Source organism: Camelus ferus, chromosome 16 (genome assembly GCF_009834535.1).
Source record: "Camelus ferus isolate YT-003-E chromosome 16, BCGSAC_Cfer_1.0, whole genome shotgun sequence".
Taxonomy (NCBI): Eukaryota; Metazoa; Chordata; class Mammalia; order Artiodactyla; family Camelidae; genus Camelus; species Camelus ferus.
Window position 1 is genome coordinate 33,798,667 of NC_045711.1, and position 19,436 is coordinate 33,818,102.

The 19,436-nt window shown below is 55.6% G+C and overlaps 2 protein-coding genes across 5 annotated transcripts in view; one reads left to right on the plus strand and one right to left on the minus strand.

Moving 5' to 3' along the window:
- Nucleotides 1–5,234, plus strand: part of MARCHF10 (membrane associated ring-CH-type finger 10) — an 88,531-nt gene extending 83,297 nt beyond the window's left edge. For 2 of the 3 annotated variants that reach the window (XM_006177436.3, XM_014552995.2), the window contains exons 10-11: nt 1,947–1,989; nt 5,109–5,230. In XM_006177436.3, the coding sequence (XP_006177498.2) occupies nt 1,947–1,989; nt 5,109–5,170 (105 nt within the window). In that variant the 3' untranslated portion in view covers nt 5,171–5,230. Of the gene's footprint in view, nt 1–1,946; nt 1,990–5,108 lie in introns of all 3 variants that reach the window. The other variant, XM_032457152.1, reaches the window with a different exon arrangement.
- Nucleotides 5,235–11,139: 5,905 nt separating this feature from the next.
- Nucleotides 11,140–19,436, minus strand: part of MRC2 (mannose receptor C type 2) — a 49,844-nt gene continuing 41,547 nt past the window's right edge. Inside the window, exons 18-30 of one of the 2 annotated variants that reach the window (XM_032457150.1) lie at nt 19,316–19,383; nt 18,510–18,610; nt 18,083–18,219; nt 15,850–15,964; nt 15,566–15,729; nt 15,277–15,385; nt 14,523–14,761; nt 14,227–14,392; nt 13,973–14,122; nt 13,497–13,616; nt 13,112–13,291; nt 12,606–12,632; nt 11,140–12,495 (exon numbers count right to left, since the gene is read on the minus strand). In XM_032457150.1, the coding sequence (XP_032313041.1) occupies nt 12,275–12,495; nt 12,606–12,632; nt 13,112–13,291; nt 13,497–13,616; nt 13,973–14,122; nt 14,227–14,392; nt 14,523–14,761; nt 15,277–15,385; nt 15,566–15,729; nt 15,850–15,964; nt 18,083–18,219; nt 18,510–18,610; nt 19,316–19,383 (1,797 nt within the window). In that variant the 3' untranslated portion in view covers nt 11,140–12,274. Of the gene's footprint in view, nt 12,499–12,605; nt 12,633–13,111; nt 13,292–13,496; nt 13,617–13,972; nt 14,123–14,226; nt 14,393–14,522; nt 14,762–15,276; nt 15,386–15,565; nt 15,730–15,849; nt 15,965–18,082; nt 18,220–18,509; nt 18,611–19,315; nt 19,384–19,436 lie in introns of both variants that reach the window. The other variant, XM_032457149.1, reaches the window with a different exon arrangement.

Sequence of the window (19,436 nt, forward strand, 5' to 3'; positions counted from 1 at the left end):
TCTGGCAAAGTCAAGGAGTTGAGTGTGGCTGGACCCAGCAGGAAGTGAGCAGGACGCGAAGGGTTTGTGTGCAGCTCTGGGAGGCCACTGGAGGGTTTCTAGCCTGGGACCGGCAGGCCGGGAGACCTGCGTTTCCCACAGGTCTGGAGAGAGAACTGGAGCAGCCACGCGGAGGGTGGGCTGGAGGGGGAAGAAACTACTGGGCAGCTGTTGCACTGGGACAGGGTAAGGGGGGCCAGGTGGGGAGCCCTGGAGATGGGGGACAGATTTAAGTGGGCACAGAGTGAGGTGCAGGTCGAAGGGAGCATGGACTATTATTCTCTGCAAAGGCCCAGCAGGAAACTGGCCTTTTCTCATTTCTGGTGCTCATGTTGGGAGCATGTCCAGAGGAACACAGGGCCCCCAGCCTCCCTTGACCCCACCTGGCTTACCCTTTAATCTGACGGGGACATGGGCTGTCCTGCGTGGTGAAGCTAAATGGACTTGCCTTCCCTCCCCTCTCTCCCTTTCAGCGCCCATGTGGGGCTCTCTAGAATTCAGGGCCTACACCCCCAGAGTCCCCTGTCCTGGGCTTCCTGCCAGCCTGGGTTTTGTGTGTGCCACACTCTCATTCTCCACAGGGAAATGTCCCTGTACCCTGAATTCCTCCCCCTGCAGCTCCCTATACCCTTAAAGTGTCTAACTTGCTAAACTAGATAAAATAGAAAGACTGTCAGTGTGCTAAAAGGCAGAGTGCAGAAGGGCCCCGGGGGGGGGGGTGAGCAGCCATGATGCTCTCTGGGGTGAGCAGCCACCTCTGCCTCCTGCCCCAGGTATGCTGTATTCACACGTCACCCGGAGGGAAATGGGGGCAGGGAGGGGACCACAGAGGCCGCCCTGGGAGGCAGGCAAAGGCTTGAAGTAGCTCTGAAATCCTACAGGCCCATTCACATATGAGGCTAGATGGACTTTCTCTAGGCCCTCCCCCTTGACGCAATTTCTACAAAACTGAAAACCGTGGTCTCAAAGGACCAAATCTTCCCAAAATTTGCAAGGCCCATGCTTGGCGCACAGTTGGGAAAGCTTTCCTACTCACCAAGATGGCGCTTCCTGGTGGAGCATGAGAGATGGTTTAAGTAGACGTGGTCACCTGGCACAGAATCCAGAGGCAGGATGAGGTGGTCCGGCAGCCAGGCTGCGGCTGGTAGTCCTGATGTATAATTTACCAGATAACCAGGGCTGCTACTCTAGAAGAAATTCCATCCTTCTCCTGCCTTCATCCTGGCCTTCGGGTGAGAAGGACCCAGGCGCCACAGCTGCCTCCACCCTGGCCAGGCAGTTGCCCCAGTAACAGTGTCCGGCTCCCCTTGTCTTGTCCCGCAGCCTGTCACAAAGTCCCTCTTCTCCCAGGGGAAGAGCACCAGCCTTCTGCACCGGAGCCCACATCCTCACAGCCTGGCACAATGGGCTCCCACGGAGTACACAGTGTTTCTTATTGTGGCATAAAATGCCATAAAGTCAGAACAAAGAGGGAGCCCAGAGCCTTGATGGGCCCGCTGCTTCCTGCCAGGCAGAGAATACAAGCGATTGTTTCAAAGCCAGTGGTGAGGCAAGTGGCCAATTAGCGCGGCCTTCACCCCCACAGCCTGTAAATGTGATTCCGACCATCAGGACGAGATTCTGCTACTCAGATCAATTGCTGAAAGGAAGCAAGTCTGTTCACGGTGCCGAAATTAGAAGCTCAGAACCAGCTAAGGTGACCTGGGTGGTTGCTGCCGCCTTCTTTAGGAGGCTAAGCCCCACAGGTGCTGAATATCAGCCTTGCCCTCAGCACCTCCACCTGTTTTCTCTGCCCCTTTAAGGTGATGTAAGGGATTCCTAGAACATTCCTGAGACTGGGGGATTATACATCTATTCACAAGTGATGTGAACAAACAATTCATTTTTCATTATCTTCTTTCTCATAGTTGTCAAGAAATTACCCACAACCCAGACCGGAAGAAAATGAAAGTAGGTTTGGGGGTCAGTCCTGCCATGTTGAGGGTGTTTGCTAATTTGGTTTTTTTCTGTGGCTGGGTTGACCCTAACGGCTGTGGAAGGAAGTAATGACCACCACCCAGAGGCAAAAATAACCCCACAGAGCTTGGGAAGCTCTAGCCACTGCAGTCAGGAAGGCGAGCCCAAGTATGCTGGATGCAGAGGAGATAAGAATTTTAGTTCATCCTGAAAGCAAGGGTCAAGGCCAACAAAGGGAAGATAGTCTCCTCAGGCGTGGGGTGACGCTGCAGGTTTTTTCCTTTCCCTTCGCTGGGATTCTCCAGCATCCAGTACTTGGGGAGCCTCTCTGGTTTTCTTCTAAAAATCGTGGAAAGGAGTTATTTAGCCATTACTGAAGGGACCACAGTCACTCACAAGCTAGTATTGGATTTATTGGATTTTCTCACCATTTGGCCCAAACAAGTGGGTCTGCTGGATTCAGAAGTTGAACAAGGGAAACAGGTGTCCTGAGAAAGGCCAAAGGAGGCAGGACAGCTGTCTTCAAACAGGCTCATTATCCCATAGAAAACCCAACTGAAGAAAACGTGCTCAATTAAAGCAGGAGGGCTTGCTGTCAGACTCGGGAAGAACTCCATCATCTGGGAGAAGAAACATTACAGTGAACTGAGAGGGGTAGTCCGTGACAGTTCCACCCCCAAAAGCTGTTCTGGGGAGAAATTTCACAACTGCATGCCCTAAAAGGTTTAGAACAGCGATTTCCACACTGGCTTTGCCATCAGAATCACCTGGGGAACTTACCAAAAATACAGCTTCCTGGGTCTTTCCCAGAGGCTCAGATTCAGGTGATGGGATCGGCCCCTGGTGATGCTGATGCAGCCAGTCACCGTGACGCTTTTGGGGACCCCGGACAAACCACCCGGAGAAGCTGAACCAGCTCAAAACTCCACAGGGTGGGGCCCAGATGACGACCCTAGAGAACCCAATCAATTATTCAAGGCACGCAGTCCTGAGAACCCGAGCTGACCATTTTTAGAGAGGGAGGGAGGGCCCTTCCCTCGGTTCACAAAAGGAACCCGCAGAGCCTGGGTCCTGGGCGCGACCGCGGGGGTCCAGCCGAGCCGGGTGAGGGTCCAGCGCCCCCCTCGCGCCCTCCCTAGGCCTTGGGGCCACTCGCCGCCGGGGCGACCCCGAGCCGCCGCTCCCGCTCCGGCAGCCAGGAAGGGAGAGCGGGCAGGGAGCGGTAAGGTCTGGCAAAGACCTTTGTGTGCGGGCGCACACACCCACCTCCACGCCTGGCCTCGCGGGTCCCCACTGCGGCATTTGGCGAGAGCCTCTACTCCGCAAAGGGCCCTCGCGCGTCGGCCGGGAGGCCTCGGCGACCCCAGGCTCCGGCCAGGGTGTCGGCTCCGCGCCCGGCTGCACCCCTCCCCAGCCCCCCGCCCCTAGGCGCCCGGCTTTTCGCGGTTCAGGGAAACCTGCGGCGGCCGGGCGCGCCCGAGTGGGTCTGGCTGGGCAGGGGCGACCCCTAGTGCCCAACGAGAGCCACTGCCGCCCTGCTGCTCCAGGAGGCACTGAACGGAATGGAGCGCCCCCCTCTCCCACCCTGGCAAGGGGAAGAGGGACCCTTGCCTCCCAGCCTGGGCCCCAGAGAAAGACGATGCCCCTGCAGGGCAGGAAAACGGCATCCCTGGGGTTAAAAGGAGGCTCCACTGAGGGGACCCCGCCCTCCTGTGTTGCTCGGAGGCAGATGGTCCCCTGATGTCATTTACCGCCCCTCTTCAGGAAGCTGGGATTAGCTCTAGGATCCACCCCTCCCCTATACCAGTCCCAAAGTGGGGGCAGTGAATTCTTCCCTGGAAACAGGTCTAGGTGTGGAGTGGGGTCCGCTTGGCCCTGCCCCAGCCCTGCACACACCCCAGACGCTGGTATGGGAAGCCCGGCACGGAGGGACTGTCCTGGCACGCTGGTCAGACGCAGCCCTTGCCTGGCTTTCCGCCAGAGCAATGATCAAGACAGGAGCCAGGGCAGCCTGAGGCAGATCCACATGCCTCCTGCCCTCCCCCGGGGCCATACTCTTCTTTGGTCCTTGGCAGCCTGGCATGACTCACCCAGTTGGCAGCGCTTTGTTAAGATGGGTTGCCAGAGCTGAGGCACAGCTGTGACCTGCTGCCCTAGCTCAATGCAGGTAAACTGCGAGGGGAAAAGGCAGAACATCAGGGCACACCAGGTGGCACAAAGAGATGCCAGCCTCTTTGTGGCTCTGTGGTGACCATGCCAACCTTCTCACTGGGCACCACATCCCCTCCTAGGAACCAAGGCCACACGCAAATGCCACAGGTGGCCCAGAGGTAAGGGCTACTGGGGAGAGTCCTTGGGTAGGTGCACCTGGGTCTAACAACATGTCTCACACAGCCCCCTCACAGCTGCTTCCCAGCTGGCACAAATGACTGTCACCACAGCCAAGTCCAAGGCCAGGGAGGGGAACACTGCCTCCTGCAGCCACCAATACAGGTGTGGACAGGAACAGGCCTGAGGGCCTTCAAGCTAAAGGCTGGGCCAGAGCACCTCCCCTTGCATATGGACAAGTCAAGGCGACTAGAACAGGAGAGGGTGACAGAATGAGGGCAGCTCATGGGGCTGGGGCTTCCTTGTAGTGGAGGGAGAAGTCAAGAGGGTCCAGATGCGGGGGTGGGGAGAGGTATTACTTGCTCCTGCTCCCCTGCCATTCCTCACCGGGCAGAAACCACTTCCAAGTAATCAGTAAGCGCTCACTCAAGCCAGTGGGAAAAGAAATATATTGAGAAAAAGAGTTTACCCCAAGAATAAAGGAAAGCACCCCCCTGGACCCCCCACCTCCTCCACTGACTCCACTGCCATCTCACTGCCTCTTCACCCTCCCTCCCTCCCTCCCATCCTGTGACCCTTTGTTCCCAGCCACTGTCATCTCTGAACAGGGGTCTCTGTTCCCCACACTGTTCAAACTCTGTAGTGTGTGTGTGTGTGTGTAGCCAGCCACTGGGGCTGGGGGCTGGGGGGAGGAGGGCAGATGGGGGCCAGCGATGCCATGCCTCCACGACAGATCCCACCGGCAGCTTCAGCTCCGTGGCCTGAGAGATCTTCTTGCTTTCCAGGTTCCGAGTTGGGAGACGGAAATGAAAGCGGCATTTGTGAAAGCAACAGGCGGATAGTCTAGCAAGGAAGCTGCCCCCGGAGTGAAGCAGAAGCTTGTCCCCTCAGCTGCCCTTTCTCTATCCCCATGTCCCTCCTTCCCTCCTCCTCTTTACCAAAACCGAAACCAGTGTGTTCCCACTTATCTTTTTCACCTTATGCCACTCTCTTCTTGGGATCTGGCTTGAGCATCTCCAGACAGCAACTGACCAGCCCGGTCCCAGACAGCCCAGGCCAAGTGGCCTGGGCTCACTGGGACCCCGCAGGCTGCCCTGCTGGTGCCTGGAAGCCCGGAAGCCCAAGAGGACCCAGCAGCCCCCACAGGCTCCATGGCCTGGGGTCCCTCTGCCCAGGGTGCCCTTGCAGGCCTCACTCCAGCCCAAGTAGAGTCAGTAAACTGACTTTATTCACCCAGCTTGGCTTTGTGCTTATTCCAGTTTCCTCAGACAAAGGGTCCAGGCCTCAGACTCAGAGGAGAGGGAAGCCCCATCATAGCCCCACCCCACCTGCCCTTCTCCTGCCCCCCGGGGAGGACGCATCCTGGACCCCCACGGGCTGGGACAGGCTGGCTGCCCAGCCACCCCAACCACCTCTGTGGGCGCCTACTTAGGAGGGTTTGGTGCATGGACTCCACACTTCACTCCCAATTATGTCTTAGGGCCTAATGACCAGATCTGTGCCAGGGTGAAAAAAGAGCAGAGAAAGTAAGACAACTCTGTGCGTGTGTGTGTCTGTGTGTGGGAGAGAGAGAGGGAAACAAAGATAAGTGAAAAAATAAAATAAATAATAATAATGAACTACTAATACATGCAAAGACATTACAGGAAGTGAAAGAAGACAGACACAAAAGACTACATGCTGTACGGTTCTATTTGTATGCAATTTCTAGGAAAGGCCAAACTGTAGGGACAGAGCAGTGGTCACTTGGGGTTGGAGAGAGGAGTGGAGACTGACTACTCGAGGGGACTTTGGGGGATGATGAAGGGCTTCTAAAAGCTGGTTCCCGGTAACGTTTATGCAACTGGATAAATTTACTGGAGCTCATTGTGTGTTTAAAATGGGTGAACTCTATAGTATAATCATAAAATATGCCTCAGTAGATTTTCTGCAAAATGGAAGAAGGGACAGAGAAAAGAAGAGAGAGAGGTGAAAGGAAGAGGAAGAGGTGCTTCTCCCTCCCACCCTCAAGTCTCGCCCTCCTCAGACTAGGAGCGGCCGCTGCAGGTGTTGCTGCCAAGGGGGTCCCCGAAATAAATGATGGTGCCAACAGGATTTTCAGAGGGCTAGAGTTGAATTACGTCAAAATCTCGTCCTACTGCCCTGATCCATTCCACACTTAGACAAAGTCACTCAACCACTGCAAACAAGTAGATTCAACTAGGCAGCCTGGATCCAAGATACAAACAAAGGGACATCTTTGAATGTTAACAGAGCCCAGAAGAGCCGCTCAAGTTGAAAATATCTCCGTGATGTACATAAAATTCCTAAAACCTCAGGTTCCTCCATTCACATACAGAGCCCCAAGCCTTGATCATTCTGAGAAAATAGGCCTTTCTTTTTAACTGAACTTTAAGGTTGGCTGAAGATGAAAGACTTGTCCAGGAGCCAATACTGAAAAAGGTCTAAGAAGGGACAATGCATATTTAAAAATAAGTTTCATAGAGAGCTTGATGGAATTTGAGGCGGCCGGGTAAACATTCTGACAGGCCAAACCCACTGTAAGATGTGACAGTGTTTGAGGCAGCTACCCTGAGATCGTTACAGGTTCACATCAGCCAATGTTGGGTTTTTGGAAACCATTTGAAGGATTTACAGGTGCAGCCAGGAGTGTCTCCTGTGAGGTCTGGGGTGGGGGAGACGCAGCAGAACAGACAACTACCTGTACCATCGATTCAGCACCACTGCAGCCCCGGGGTCTGCCTGAGGTGCCAAAAGGACTGAGTCTCATTTTTAAAAGACAATGATGAACCACAAGGTGCTACTGTATAGCATAGGGAACTATATTCAAAACCTTGTAATGGCGTATCATGAAAAGGAATATATATATATATAACTGAATCGCTCTGCTGTAGACCAGAAATTAACACAACATTGTAATGAACTATACTTCAATTTTTAAAAAAAGACAACGAAAAGGGCTACCTCCTTCCTCTATGACTGGGTGAGTGCAGCTGGAATCTATTAGAGGTGGAGGCACACTGGACAGGACACAGTGTCTCTCTAAGCCTTTGGCTTTTTAAGCAGCTTTTGCCAACCATCAATGCTGTGCCAGCCAGTGAGGACACAGGAGAAATGCATGATGCCCACCTTCTTGGAGCTCTGCCTTCCTGGGGCAATGGGACAGATATAGAAAAAATCAAACAGGTAACAGGAGCCCACGTGTGCCACTTAGCACTTCCCATGAGCTGGGCCCAGGGATAAGCATTTTACATGTATCTCTAATCCTCACAATAAGCCTATGAGGCAGATATTGTTAACCCCACATCGCATGGGAGGAACCTGTATTAGGGCTCTCCAGAGAAACAGCGCTACTAGGATCCATAGAGACATACAGAAAGAGATTCACCATGAGGGACTGCCTCCCACGATCACAGAGGCTGGGAAGTCCCACGATCAGCCATCTGCAGGGTGGAGACCCAGGGAAGCGGGAGACATGATTGCAGCTCAAACCTGGGCTTGAGAACCAGAGAGGACAGTCGTATGTGTCCGGGTCGGAGTCCAAAGTTCCGAGAGCTAGAAGTGCTAATGCTCAAAGGCTGGAGAAGATGGATGTCCCGTCTCAGCAGAGAGAAAATTCGCCCTTCCTCTATCTTTTTGTTGTATTCAGGCTCTGGACGGGTTGGATGACACCCACCCACACTGAGAGGGGTGATCTTCTTCACTCAGTTTATTGATGCTAATGCTAGTCACTTCCAGAAACGCCCTCCCAGACACATCCAGAGATAATGATTTACCAGCTCTCTGGGCATCCCTTATTCCAGTCAGGTTGACACAAAAATGTAACCATCACAAAACCTAACCTCAGGAAAGTTAAGTGATGCCCCCAAGTTTACAGGGTAAAGTTGGTCTGTTAGCCATGCTCCTGGCCAGCCTGAGAGAGGGTTACATCCCCAGCCAGCTCTGGAAGTCAGGGGCATAGTGGGTCACCAGGGCCACGTGGTGCAGGAAAGGACCCTGAAGGATGGTGGAGGCCAGGCATGCAGAGGGTGGTGGAGGGGTGGTGAATATCCGAAGCTAGTCAGTTTGGGGCATCGACGGCCAGTGATGAATCCATTTCAGGGAAATGCCTGCTTGCTGCTTTGCTCGTCCCTTTCTTTGGCATTGGCTCCCTGCCTGCTTTTGTGGACAAGGATTGAAATCTGCAGCTCCAGCAGGGCCAAGTCTGGTGGGAGTCAGGGCTGAAGTCAGCCTCCCCTGGGCCTCTTGGCAGCCTTGGCCCCCGAGATACAGGCCTGAGCATTTAGGCCCTTTCATCTCATACCGGTCCCGCTTGAGACCCCTCCATTTTCCCTCCATCTCCTTTCCTCCCTCTTCCTGCCTGCCTTTCTTGGGGTCCTCCCTCAAGACACAATTCTTTCCCTTGTCCCTGTAGCAGGCTGAAGCCCTAGTGCTCGAGGCAGCCTGGCAGGGCGTGGCCAGCTCCGTTCCAGGAGGGCCATGTGGTGTGGCTGGCCGGCTCCCCACCCCTGCAGCTTCACAGCACTGCCCACAGGGCCAGGCTAGCACTGCCAGGACACCTGGGAGGAAGCCATCTCTGGCTTGACAAGAAGAGGTTGTGAGAAGGCCCTACACCATTCTCTGGAGAGCAGCCCTGTTCTCCCATTCATTCACCGATTCAGCAAGCTGTCATGATGTCCAGGTGAGCCAGTTTAGCCCTGCAAGTGCAGGCTGGGCTCAGTGCCGGGGTTCAGTGCCCTCTGCCCAGGCCCCGGGGCTGGGTCTCAGCGCATCAAAGATGGAAAATAGAGGAGGGGCTTAATGCTGATGGAATTGAAATGAGCAGAAAGAAAGGAGGTTCTGCCACATTCTCTACCAGAGCCAGCACTGGCCTGGGGGTCAGAGGCAAATGGCCCTGAGCCAGGAGCCTTCCTCCAGCCTGACAGAGATGCTGGGGCATCCTCCTCCCTCTTTAGGGCAGACAGGAGCCTCCAAGCAGAACAAGGTCTATGGGGAGCCCCCAGGTGCCTGTGAAGCTGTCTGAAATGCTTTGGGGTGGGGTTCAGGGCAAGGACTAGAACCACCAAGGACAGAAGTGTAGAGTGCAGACAGGTATTTCTGGAGTGATTTAAACCTCTAGACCCGCAGCAGCCACCAGGCATACAGGTCTTTGCGCCCTCAGCTGCTCCTCCCACCCCTCACCCCCCACCCCCAACCTGGGAGCCCACGCCCCTGCCTTCTCCACTCAGCTTTTCTTCTCTCTCGGGGCAGCGGTCAGCAGCCAGCTTCCCAGGGGGCTCCTGCCCAGGGTGGCTCCCAGCAGCCTGGTCCAGCGATCTTTGAGCTGTGGCTCATGGCAGGGCACTTAACTCACAAAGGGAACTGCTCCCCAATTTGGAGAGCTAATCACTCCAGGATGAAGTATATTAATCATGAAGGACACACACACACACACACATACACACACACACACAGGATTGAGGCTCCCTCCCTGAAGTGACCGGGCCCCTCCGTGTTTCCCGGTGCTGCTGCAGAGGAGAGAGCCGGAGGAGGGCCTTGGGCTTGGCCTCAGTCTTGGACTCAGAAAAGGAGCTCACAAGCCCTCCTCAGAGCTCCCCAACTCAGTAAAGGCACCCCATTTACCCTGCTGCCAGGCCACAAGCTTTGGGCTTCTCAATGTCTATCTTTCTATATCATTTAAGTTAAGGCTTTGAACCACGTGATGGTATTACCTATTCAGAAAATTAGAAACTTGCTTTTGAAAATCACAAATGAGGCAAATACACACACACATGAACACAGAATCTGACCATTGCTGCAGTCCTGATCCAAACCACCTTCTGGAAAGGTCAGACTAGCCATTCCCACTGACTGCCTGCTGTACGGAACATCCACACTCTCCACCGCTGCCCTCAAGGCCTCGGGCAGGCCCCTCCCCACACTCCAACTGGCCTGGCCTCCCTGCTGGTCCTCTGAAGCACCAGGGACCCCTCAGCGGGGCCTGCCCCCTTGCTATTCCCCCTGCCCAGGACCTGGCCTAGATGTTTGCACCCCTCCCCTACCTCTTTTTTCATGTTCCAGTCTCACCAGTGAGACCCTCCCCAACCATCCAGTCCAAACTAGTCCCCTCCCATCGGCACCTAGCACCCCCTGGCATAGCTGACCATCCTTGGCTGGCAGGGCCTTCTCTTTGTTGGCAGCTCTCTTTCTCTCCAGCTCAAACATCCTGAATGAATGAGCAGATGAGTGAAGGTGGGTGGGAGGGAGGTCCTGTGGTCCACTCCCCTGCCTCTGGGTGGTTTCAGAGCCAGAGCTCCCCAGGGACAAATGTGCACTCCTTTCTTGCTCAAATGCAGGTCTGACCAGCTGCCTTGGAAGGATGGTGGTGTGGGGACCCCAGCAGGGCTGGCCTGGGCACCTGGAATGCTCCCCTGGGAGCTGCAGCCCAGAAATAGCAGTCTTAGCTGGCGTTCAGGGGGCAATTCCTACAAGAGCGTGAAGGCGTGGTTCTGACTGCTTTGCACAGGTGATCTGACTGCTTTGCACAGGTGATCTCATTTAATTCTCAACTATCCTTAAAGGAACCCTAAGAGGTGGGTCCAGTTCTCCCACTGTACACACTGGAAGGTGAGCTAAGTTGCCTGCGTTCACACCTGTCCAATGGCTCCTGAGCTCCCTCATCCACACACAAATCCCCAAGAACAGAGAAGGGCGAGGTCCTGGAAGAAGAGACGGGAGTAAGAATGTCTCTCCACGGGGTCCTGAGATAAAAAGCAAAATAGATGTGAACTCCCAAATATGAGGGACACGGCTCACAACAGGACAAAGCAGGAACCCTTCTCTCTCAAGCCTCTTAAAGGTGTTTTATTTGTTTGCTTTTCTTTTCTTTTTTTTAAACAATAATGGCACATTAAAAAAAATTAGGAACTACAAAAAAGGACCATGTCTTTGAGTCTGTGTTCACATTATCCTGTGCCACAGCACCAGGACTGGTGATTCTGGCTGGGATTCTGGCCTCCTGGTAAGGTGCTGGGTGGGTCAGCGGGGCCACTCCAGGGGCTTGGGCACTGCTCCTTTGGGCCCCACTAGAGGGTGGGCACGTGGTGCTGTCCCCGGGCTTCCGCCCCTGAGGCCCCCAGGATGCTGGCAATTCCCCTCTCTCTCTCCAAACTAGATCCAGAAGCTGGAAATGTTAGGGAACTTATTTTGGTCCCCACAGGGGACTCTTTGGGGACAGAGCCCTCCCCTGACCGGCAGGAGATGACACCCCAGCCCAGCCGGGTCACCCCCGGGAGGTCAAGGTGTCTCTCCCCAGTCCTGTCTCCAGCCCAACTGACACCACAGTGGTGCCCAGGTTCTCAGGCACAGCCCAGGTCCCTCCTGCCACACCCCACAGCTACCCCAGCAGGCACAGGAGTGACAATGCTTAGCCCCCTCAGCTGACCCCCACCAAGAGCAAGAGGGTGCCCCAAACCCCAGGGCCCTGGCTCAGAAGGAAGGACTGGGTGAGAAGGGGGAAAGGTAAAGGGAGTGAGGTGAGGGGCTCAGAGCTGAGGCTGCCGGGGAAGGAGAAAAGCGACAGGCCGGCTGAGGGCGCAGGGGAGGCTCCTCCGACTGCAGTGAGAAGGGGGTCCTGGGGCACAGGGTACAGGCTGGGGAGGGGGGCTAGGGAGGAAGAGGCAGAAAGAGGCTCCTATCCTACCTCTGGTTACCATGGGGGGGCACAGGCCCAGGTGACAACCTCTGGGCCCCCCAAAAGGGAAACACCACACTGCACTCAGCCAGGTCTCAGCCCAGCCCCCATGGGAGGGAGGGACCCCACCAGCCCAGGCCCTGCCAGCCCCAGCCCCAACTGCAGCTCCCAAGGATACCCCTCCATAGGCCAACTGGACTGTAGCTGGTGGGGGGCCGGCTGACCCAGGGCCCAGCCTCCCCAGCTCCTCCGGCCCCGGCCCTGACCACGCCCTTGGCTCTACTCCTGCTGCTCGTTCATTTCCATGTCGGACACCAGGATGTTCTTCTCAGTGGCCTCGCCAGGGCCGGAGGAGCTGCGGCTGTAGCGGGCGCCCTCGAAGGCCCCACGCTCCACGCTCTGTCGCCGCCGGTAGAGGATGAGGGCCGCGGTCAGCAGGGCCAGGAGCAGCAGCACCGCCATCAGCACCACCACCAGGGCCGCCGGGTTCTCCGGCAGGGCTGCTGCAGCAAGAAGGACGCTCGGTCAGAAGCCTCACTACCACCACGCACCGCCCAAAATGATGGGAAAAGGTGGGAGAGGGCTAGTCTCAGCCCTGCTTTCGACTCACCTGATGGGGAGAAGCTGCTCTCCTCAGCTGCAGGGAAGGAGGAGAGGCAGTTAACAGCAGTCGTAGTATTATAATAATAAGCAAACGTGTAAGAGCACTTTCTGAGCGTCAGACACTTCACTAGCTCACTCAGTCTTGTAGGTACTGTTATTATCTCCATTTTATATAATAGAAAACTAAGGCCACGGAGTTTAAGTGACTTGCCCAAGGTCACAGAGCTGGTAAACAGTCTGGCCTAGGATTGAACCCCCATCCCTGCCCTCAACCGCTACAAAATGATGGGTTTGCTGTCTAGTGTGGAAATTTGCAGGAAGAGCCAGTCCTTCATACAGGCTGACTTATCCCAAGGGAGGGTCCTGGGGGTCCCAGGCCTGGCTGTTTATGCCCTCCATGCACCGTGTCGCCTGCAGGATGAGAAGCACCCCTAGCTGAGCCCAGCCCCAGACGTGTGGGGTGGAGGGAGGCTGAGCGGTGCACCCGCTGGGCGGGCAGGGGCGGACACTCACCGCGAGGGAGCTTGCAGACCACGCCCATGGTGATGTTGGCGCAGGCGCCCGGGCGCCACAGCCCGCTGCTGCTCTGGATCCAGTAGCAGCTGTTGTGGCTCAGCATGCTGGGGCCCAGGCCAGGGGGCCCCCAGTTGGAGTAGTTCACAGCTGTGTTGTCCTGCCAGACCAGGGTGCCTCCTATGGGAAAGAAGGCACTGAGGGGGTGTGGAGGTGGGGGTGGGGGAACAAGGTGGAGCAGGAGCGGGTGGGAGAGAGCAGGCCTGTTCTAGAACCAACTCCCGCCTCCCATGAGTCCTCACCCCCACCAAGCCCTGGTGGTGGGAGGGCATCTCCCCTACAGCCCGGGGCCTTTCCCACCCGATCCTAGGCACAGGACACTCACCTTTGGGGTTAAAGTTCATGCCCAGCCAAGCGCCCCGACTCTGGCCCTCAGAGCTCTGCAGATGCTCCCAGACAAACACATTCTCCATCTCATCCAGAATGGACAGGACAGCCCCACCCGCTGGACACAAAGGAGGCCCACGTCAGGGCAGACAGGTCTCGCTGGGGTAGCAGAGACCCCCGGAGAGGTCCTAGCCCTCCCTCTCCAGCCCCCACCCCTGGCAGCCTGAGTAGAGGATGGTGTGGAGCGTGCGAGCGCATGTGCGTATGCAGGGGGTGTGTGTGGGGGGGGGTTGTGTTATATCCACCTTATGTCTCAGAAGGTCTCCGTGCACTGGAACATGAGGGGCACTTTAGTGTGAGTGATGCTTTGGGTAGTATGTAGCATGGGGACTGCATTCATGGGGCCTCTGAGTGTCCACAACAGGGGTCACCACTTGAAACGCCCACGTGTGGGCTCTAGCCTGCCCAGCCCACCTCTCTGGCAGCGCTGCAGCGCCTCCTTGTGGCCCAACAGCAGCTCCATGTGGAAGGAGTAGCAATGCTCCCGGAAGGGAATCCAGGCCGAGTCCGCCAGCCCCTGCGGACAGCTGCCGTGGTAGCTTATTCTTCGGGGAGGAGGGGGCCCTGTGGGAGTGCAGGATTGAGGGTCTTCAACTGAGTGGCTCAGGGTCCTCGGGGGGTTGACCTAAGCCTGGCCCACCCCTCAGCCCCAGCGGGTGGATGCTCACCGTTAACTCCACACACAGCCCCCTGCAGCTTGGTGTCACAGCTGGTGGTGCGCCAGGCCCCATCCACGTCCACATAGGCGCAGCCCCCTGACTGCTGGGGCTCCCCATCCTGCCAGCTCACGTAGCTCAGCGGCTCCTCCGAGACCCAGGAGTACCGCCGGGAGCCCTGGGCACAGGGGGCCATCAGGGTGGGAGGGAGGGAAGAGCCGGGGAGGGGGTGGTTGGGGCAGGTAAGGCCTGGAGTTAGGAGGAGTAGGGAGGGAAATCAGGGGAGTGGGCCCAGCCCAGGTGCCCACCTCCTCACTGGCCAGCCCGATCCAGAGTGGCGTGCGCAGCCCTCGGGCAGCCTGCGTGAGGAAGGCCTGGGTGTAGGGGTCGGGCACGTGGGCCAGGCTGGTGTTGCGGCTCTCACACAGCAGGAGGGCGTCATGCCAGCGCAGCGGCTTCTGCAGCAGCCGGAAGGTGCCGTTGAGGTAGGAGAGCTCAGCGCCCGGGGCAGGGGGTGACGCGGCTGGGGATGGGCTCAGGGAGGGGTCTACAGGGAAGGGGGCAGGGCTCAGGCAGGGCTCTGCCTCCCTCATCCCCTCTCCACGCATGAGGTGGGGGGAGCACCGGGCATCAGGCAGAGACCAAGTCTCCTCTGGGCACAGTGCTTGGCACAGGTAAGTGTTAGCCACTGTTACTATTAAACAATACATTCTTGCCAAATAAATGGATGAGCAATCTAGAGCTTGACCAGGAACCCAGGGCAGAGAGACCCATGCATGGAGCTGTAGGAGCCTCAGACACAGAACCTCAGGGCCCCTGACACCACGCTAGTGTCTAGTGCTCCCTGGTCAGCCCTCCCAACCCCAAACCTTCCTCCTGAGACCCCTCAGTGCTCACTGCCTTTCCCTCTGATTGATGCCGTGTCTTTCTGTACATCTGCTTCCCAGGCAGACACTAGACTCTGGGGGTCCCTGAGGTCAGGGACCATGTTTCACCCCTGCTGGCACGGCCCACAGCATCTAGCCTGGGGCTGGGGTTTCCAGGTGCCCTGGTGAGACGTACCCGTGCCCCTCTGGCAGATGAAGCCATGCGTCTCCTCTGTGCAGCTCCGATCGTCCCAGCGGCCAGTGAAGTGAGCTGAGGGGCTGTGCAGGACCACCGCACAGCTGGTCTGAGGGGAAGGAGCTGCTCAGGGGAGCCCCAGCAGCTGCCCTGCCTTGTGCCACTGCCCCCAGAAGGCTGCACTATGAGCAAAGCAGCTGAAAGAGGGGGTCCCTGGGAGAGAAGGCAAGGGCTGCAGGCCAGGGCAGGGGTGAGGGGCAGAGGAAAGAGTGGGGAGGGGCTTCCTCACCGGTATGTTGCCGCTGGGAGCTGGGCTGGGACCGGAGGGCTCCCCAGGGGCCCAGTTGGCGTACAGCAGAGGCTCCTGCTCCACCCACTGGAAGTCCCTCTGCGAGGCATGGAGGCCAATCCAAAGGTCAAAGGTGACATTGGGCAGGCTGGCTGTGATGAATGCTATAGTCCCCCAGAAGAGAGAGTTATGAGTGACAGGGCAGCTCCCTGCTTGCTCTGCTCTAGCCATTTTGGGGAGACTGTGTCAGAGGAGACCAGGGCCTCCCCAAGGGCCGATCCTACCTTGCTCTAAGGGGTTCGCAATGGTGACCAGTTGGGCCTCTTGCTGTTCACAGGAGAACTGTGCCTCTGACCACTTCACCCGGTCCTGGGGGTCCTGGCCCTGGATTCGGAAACACTGTAGGGCGGAGGGGGAGGCGTGACGTCCATCTCCACTGCCCTGGCCCACAAACCCAGAAACTCTGCTGCACACCCCACAGCCGCAGGCCCGGGGGAGGCTTTGGGGGCCGTGAGCGAAAAAATCAGAACCAGGACACCTGGGTCTCCTTGACCAAGGCACCAGCACCCTCTCGACCTGGCACAGCAGATTCAAGAACTTGCCCACGCTCTGGGAAATTTTTAAGTGGGAAGATTTCTTTGGGCCACCAGATACGCTACTATCCACGACAATAGCGCCTGGGCCACGCCTGGGGACAAGGTCTGTCTTGCTCTCAGCCAAACACCTTTCCAAGTGTCTGAAATCTGTCATTTTGCCCTGTGAACTTAATATTCATCTCTAGGATATCTTAATCCTTATTTTGGAATGACCGTTGTTAGGCAGCAGCTACTAACTCTGTAATTTTATGTTTCTCTTTCTCCACCTTTATTACTTCCACAAGGTTAAAGGAACCCTGTGTGGGGCATCTGTTATCAGGTGAAGTCTCTATATTTGGAGATGAAAGATTTCCAGTAACTTTCTGCTCAGAGGTGGTGAGATGGGGGAGGAAGAATGTGAGGGAACTTTGGAGTCACAAAGAAGGGCAGGAAAGGGGCGAGTCACATCTGGACTTGACTTTTCTGGCCTCAACTTTTCTATAAAATGGGAATAAAAATACCTGTCTCTTGGGATCATTTTCAGGATTAAAGAGAGTGCAGGACACAGAGTAGGTGCTTAAAAAGAGAAGGCTCTGACTAGTCATGATTACATCTAACACCAACTTCCGGATGCAACTGTCAGATGTGCGGTAGAAGGCTGTAAACTGAGACATAATGCAAAAGTTTTCTGGAGGTTTGTCACAAGGCCTGTGCATTTGACTTCACAGAAGTAATTCAGAGCCACTCTGAAGCCTCCTTTAAATAACTAGTAAAATCAGTCATAAAATTAGAAGCAGCAGGCCATCAGTGCCAGCGAGAAGAAGCAGCGAAAGCGAGGAAGTATTCAGTTCAGTCCAGTGAACCCCTGGGGCCTCCCTACCACATGCAGGTGTAGTAAGCAGAAGCCAGGTGCCAGTGGCCCTGCTCTCCAGGAACTTAAAGCTCATGGGAGAGGCAGACCTGTACACACTGCAGGGGAGGACACGAAACTAGTAAAACAAGGTGTCTGGGGCCGGGCAGTGAAGGGGCAAACAGCCTTGCATAGTTGAAAAGCTTTTGTTAGACAGGAGAGTAACTGGTATCATTACAATGACGCTAACGCATTAAGAAAGGGACCAATTACACATATAAGATCTAATTTTGCTTTATATTAGGTGGGAGAAGCCATGAGAATAAGTTTTTGGAAAAATTTAATGATCTGAAAAAATGCTCAAAATATAATACTGAGAAAGAAAACCTGGCTGTAAAATTGTGTTATTTAGTATGATCTCAATTATGTGGAAAAAGTCGGGAAGTGGAGTAACAAATATGGACAATGGTTATCTCTGGAGAGTATGAGTGAGTTTTCTTTTCTTCTTTTTTTTCCAAAATGTTAATACTACACATGTCTCACTCTGTTTGTTTGTTTTTTTTAAGGCAGAAAGGTATAGTATTCATTTGAATATTCTGAAGACAGCGAGAGCTTCACAGCACCAAGGGCTGGCTGCACGCCAACAAATGACAAAGATTTATGGATTATGTCATCTGGTGTTAACTAAACCAGTCCTCGCACTTGGGCTAAGTGGTCTTACAACGAATGTCCTGCAAAGAACAGAAGGATCCAAATTCATACTAACAATGCTAGGGCAAACCAGAAGGAAACAGTGCCCTTCTCTTCCTGGGATGAGCCCTTGTGGGTAAAAACAATGAAGGTCTAAGCAGGTCTGATAAATCAGCCCGTGAGTCAGAAAATAACCACTTTTGGAAAGAAACTCACACCACAGAGGGAACATTTTGAAAACATGTTTAGAGGCATATTCATTCTGATTAATTTTATTGCCCCAAACTTTCCTAGCTGCACTTCGGTTAAGAATTTTCTAAACGTTGTTTTAAAAAATCTTCTTTTTTTAAAGACTTTTTTTAAAACCCTCTCAATCTCGGGTGCCCCCTCCCCAGCGCCTACCTTGTTGAGGAACTGGCTCCAGCCGGAAGGACAGCCCCCTGTGGGCGACGGGTCTGGCGGCTGCTGCTCTCGGGTGCTGTTGCTGCGCTTGCAGATGTAGGGCAAGGCCGTCAAGCACCTCTGGTCCCCCCAGTCCTCTGCAGAAAGGGAAGAGCAGTCACCCCGACTGCAGAGCTCCCACCCTGGCTTCATGTGCTGAGAGGAGGCAGGACTGGGGCTCAGGACTCTGTGTCCAGCTCTGAACTCATGTCCTGTGGCTGCAGGACCACAGGGACAGGCCCTCCCTTCCCTGGGTCTAGCCCTCCTTGGGTCATGGGAACAGAGAGAGTGAAGAGAAACGGATGGCCCCTGCCCAGGCTCATGTTGCTGCCCTCAGCATCAACCCTCTCCTCGGCATGTGCACCCTCCCCACCCCCCTCGGCCTCACCTCGGCTGGCCATCATGTACACGCACTTCTTGTCCTTGCCTATGGGCCGAGGCTTGCCGGGTGCCCAGGAGATGAAGTTTATAACGGAACCATCTGTCCACCTGCAATGGCACAGACCAGGGGTGACTCCAGCCCTGGCACTGGGCTCGACCTCCCCTGCAAGCAGTAATGAGGGGCGGGGACAAGGGCCCAAATCCTGGGGCTCAGTGGCCACAGGCTGAGGAATGGGGCTACTGAGCTCAGTGCAGCTGGGACCCAAGGACCTAGTGCCTCCAGGTAAGGCCAGCCCTCCTGGGCATTCACTTCTCTAACTAGAAAGGAAGTCTGAGAATCCCAGAGCAGGGGTCCAAGCACAACACTGTGCTTGGACACCCACATGCTCCTGGTGCTTCCATGCCTCCTGCTGGTAGATGGACCCCAAATACAAAGAGGCCCCCCTGTACCATCAAATGTTCTTGCCCACATCTTGAGGGAGCTATTCATGAGTGACCCCAGCATAATAGGAGCTGCGGTTATTTAGTGTCCAAAACTGCTCTGGATGCTGTGCTAAGGACCCACATACCTTATTTCTAATACTCACAACCGTCCTACCAGGCAGGTCTCATTGTTTCATTATCATATGAGAAAATCGAGGCCCATAAAGGTTGTCACTTGCTCAAGACCACACAGCTTGCAAGAGGCAGAGCTGGATTCAAATCCAAATGTCTGTCTCTGTGTGGGGCCGCCTCCCTACCTCCAGCCTGGGCTGAGGCTAGCCATCTACGCATGCGCCCCTCTCACGCCCGCTGCCCCTTCAGGGCTCCCACCTGAAGCGCCCGTCATTCTCTGAAGTGTGCAGGCCGATCCACCAGTGCTGCTCCTGGCCCCGAGAGAACTAGGGAAGCCGGGTGGGCAGGTGAGGGTGGGCAGGGCCTTTCCCTCTCTCCC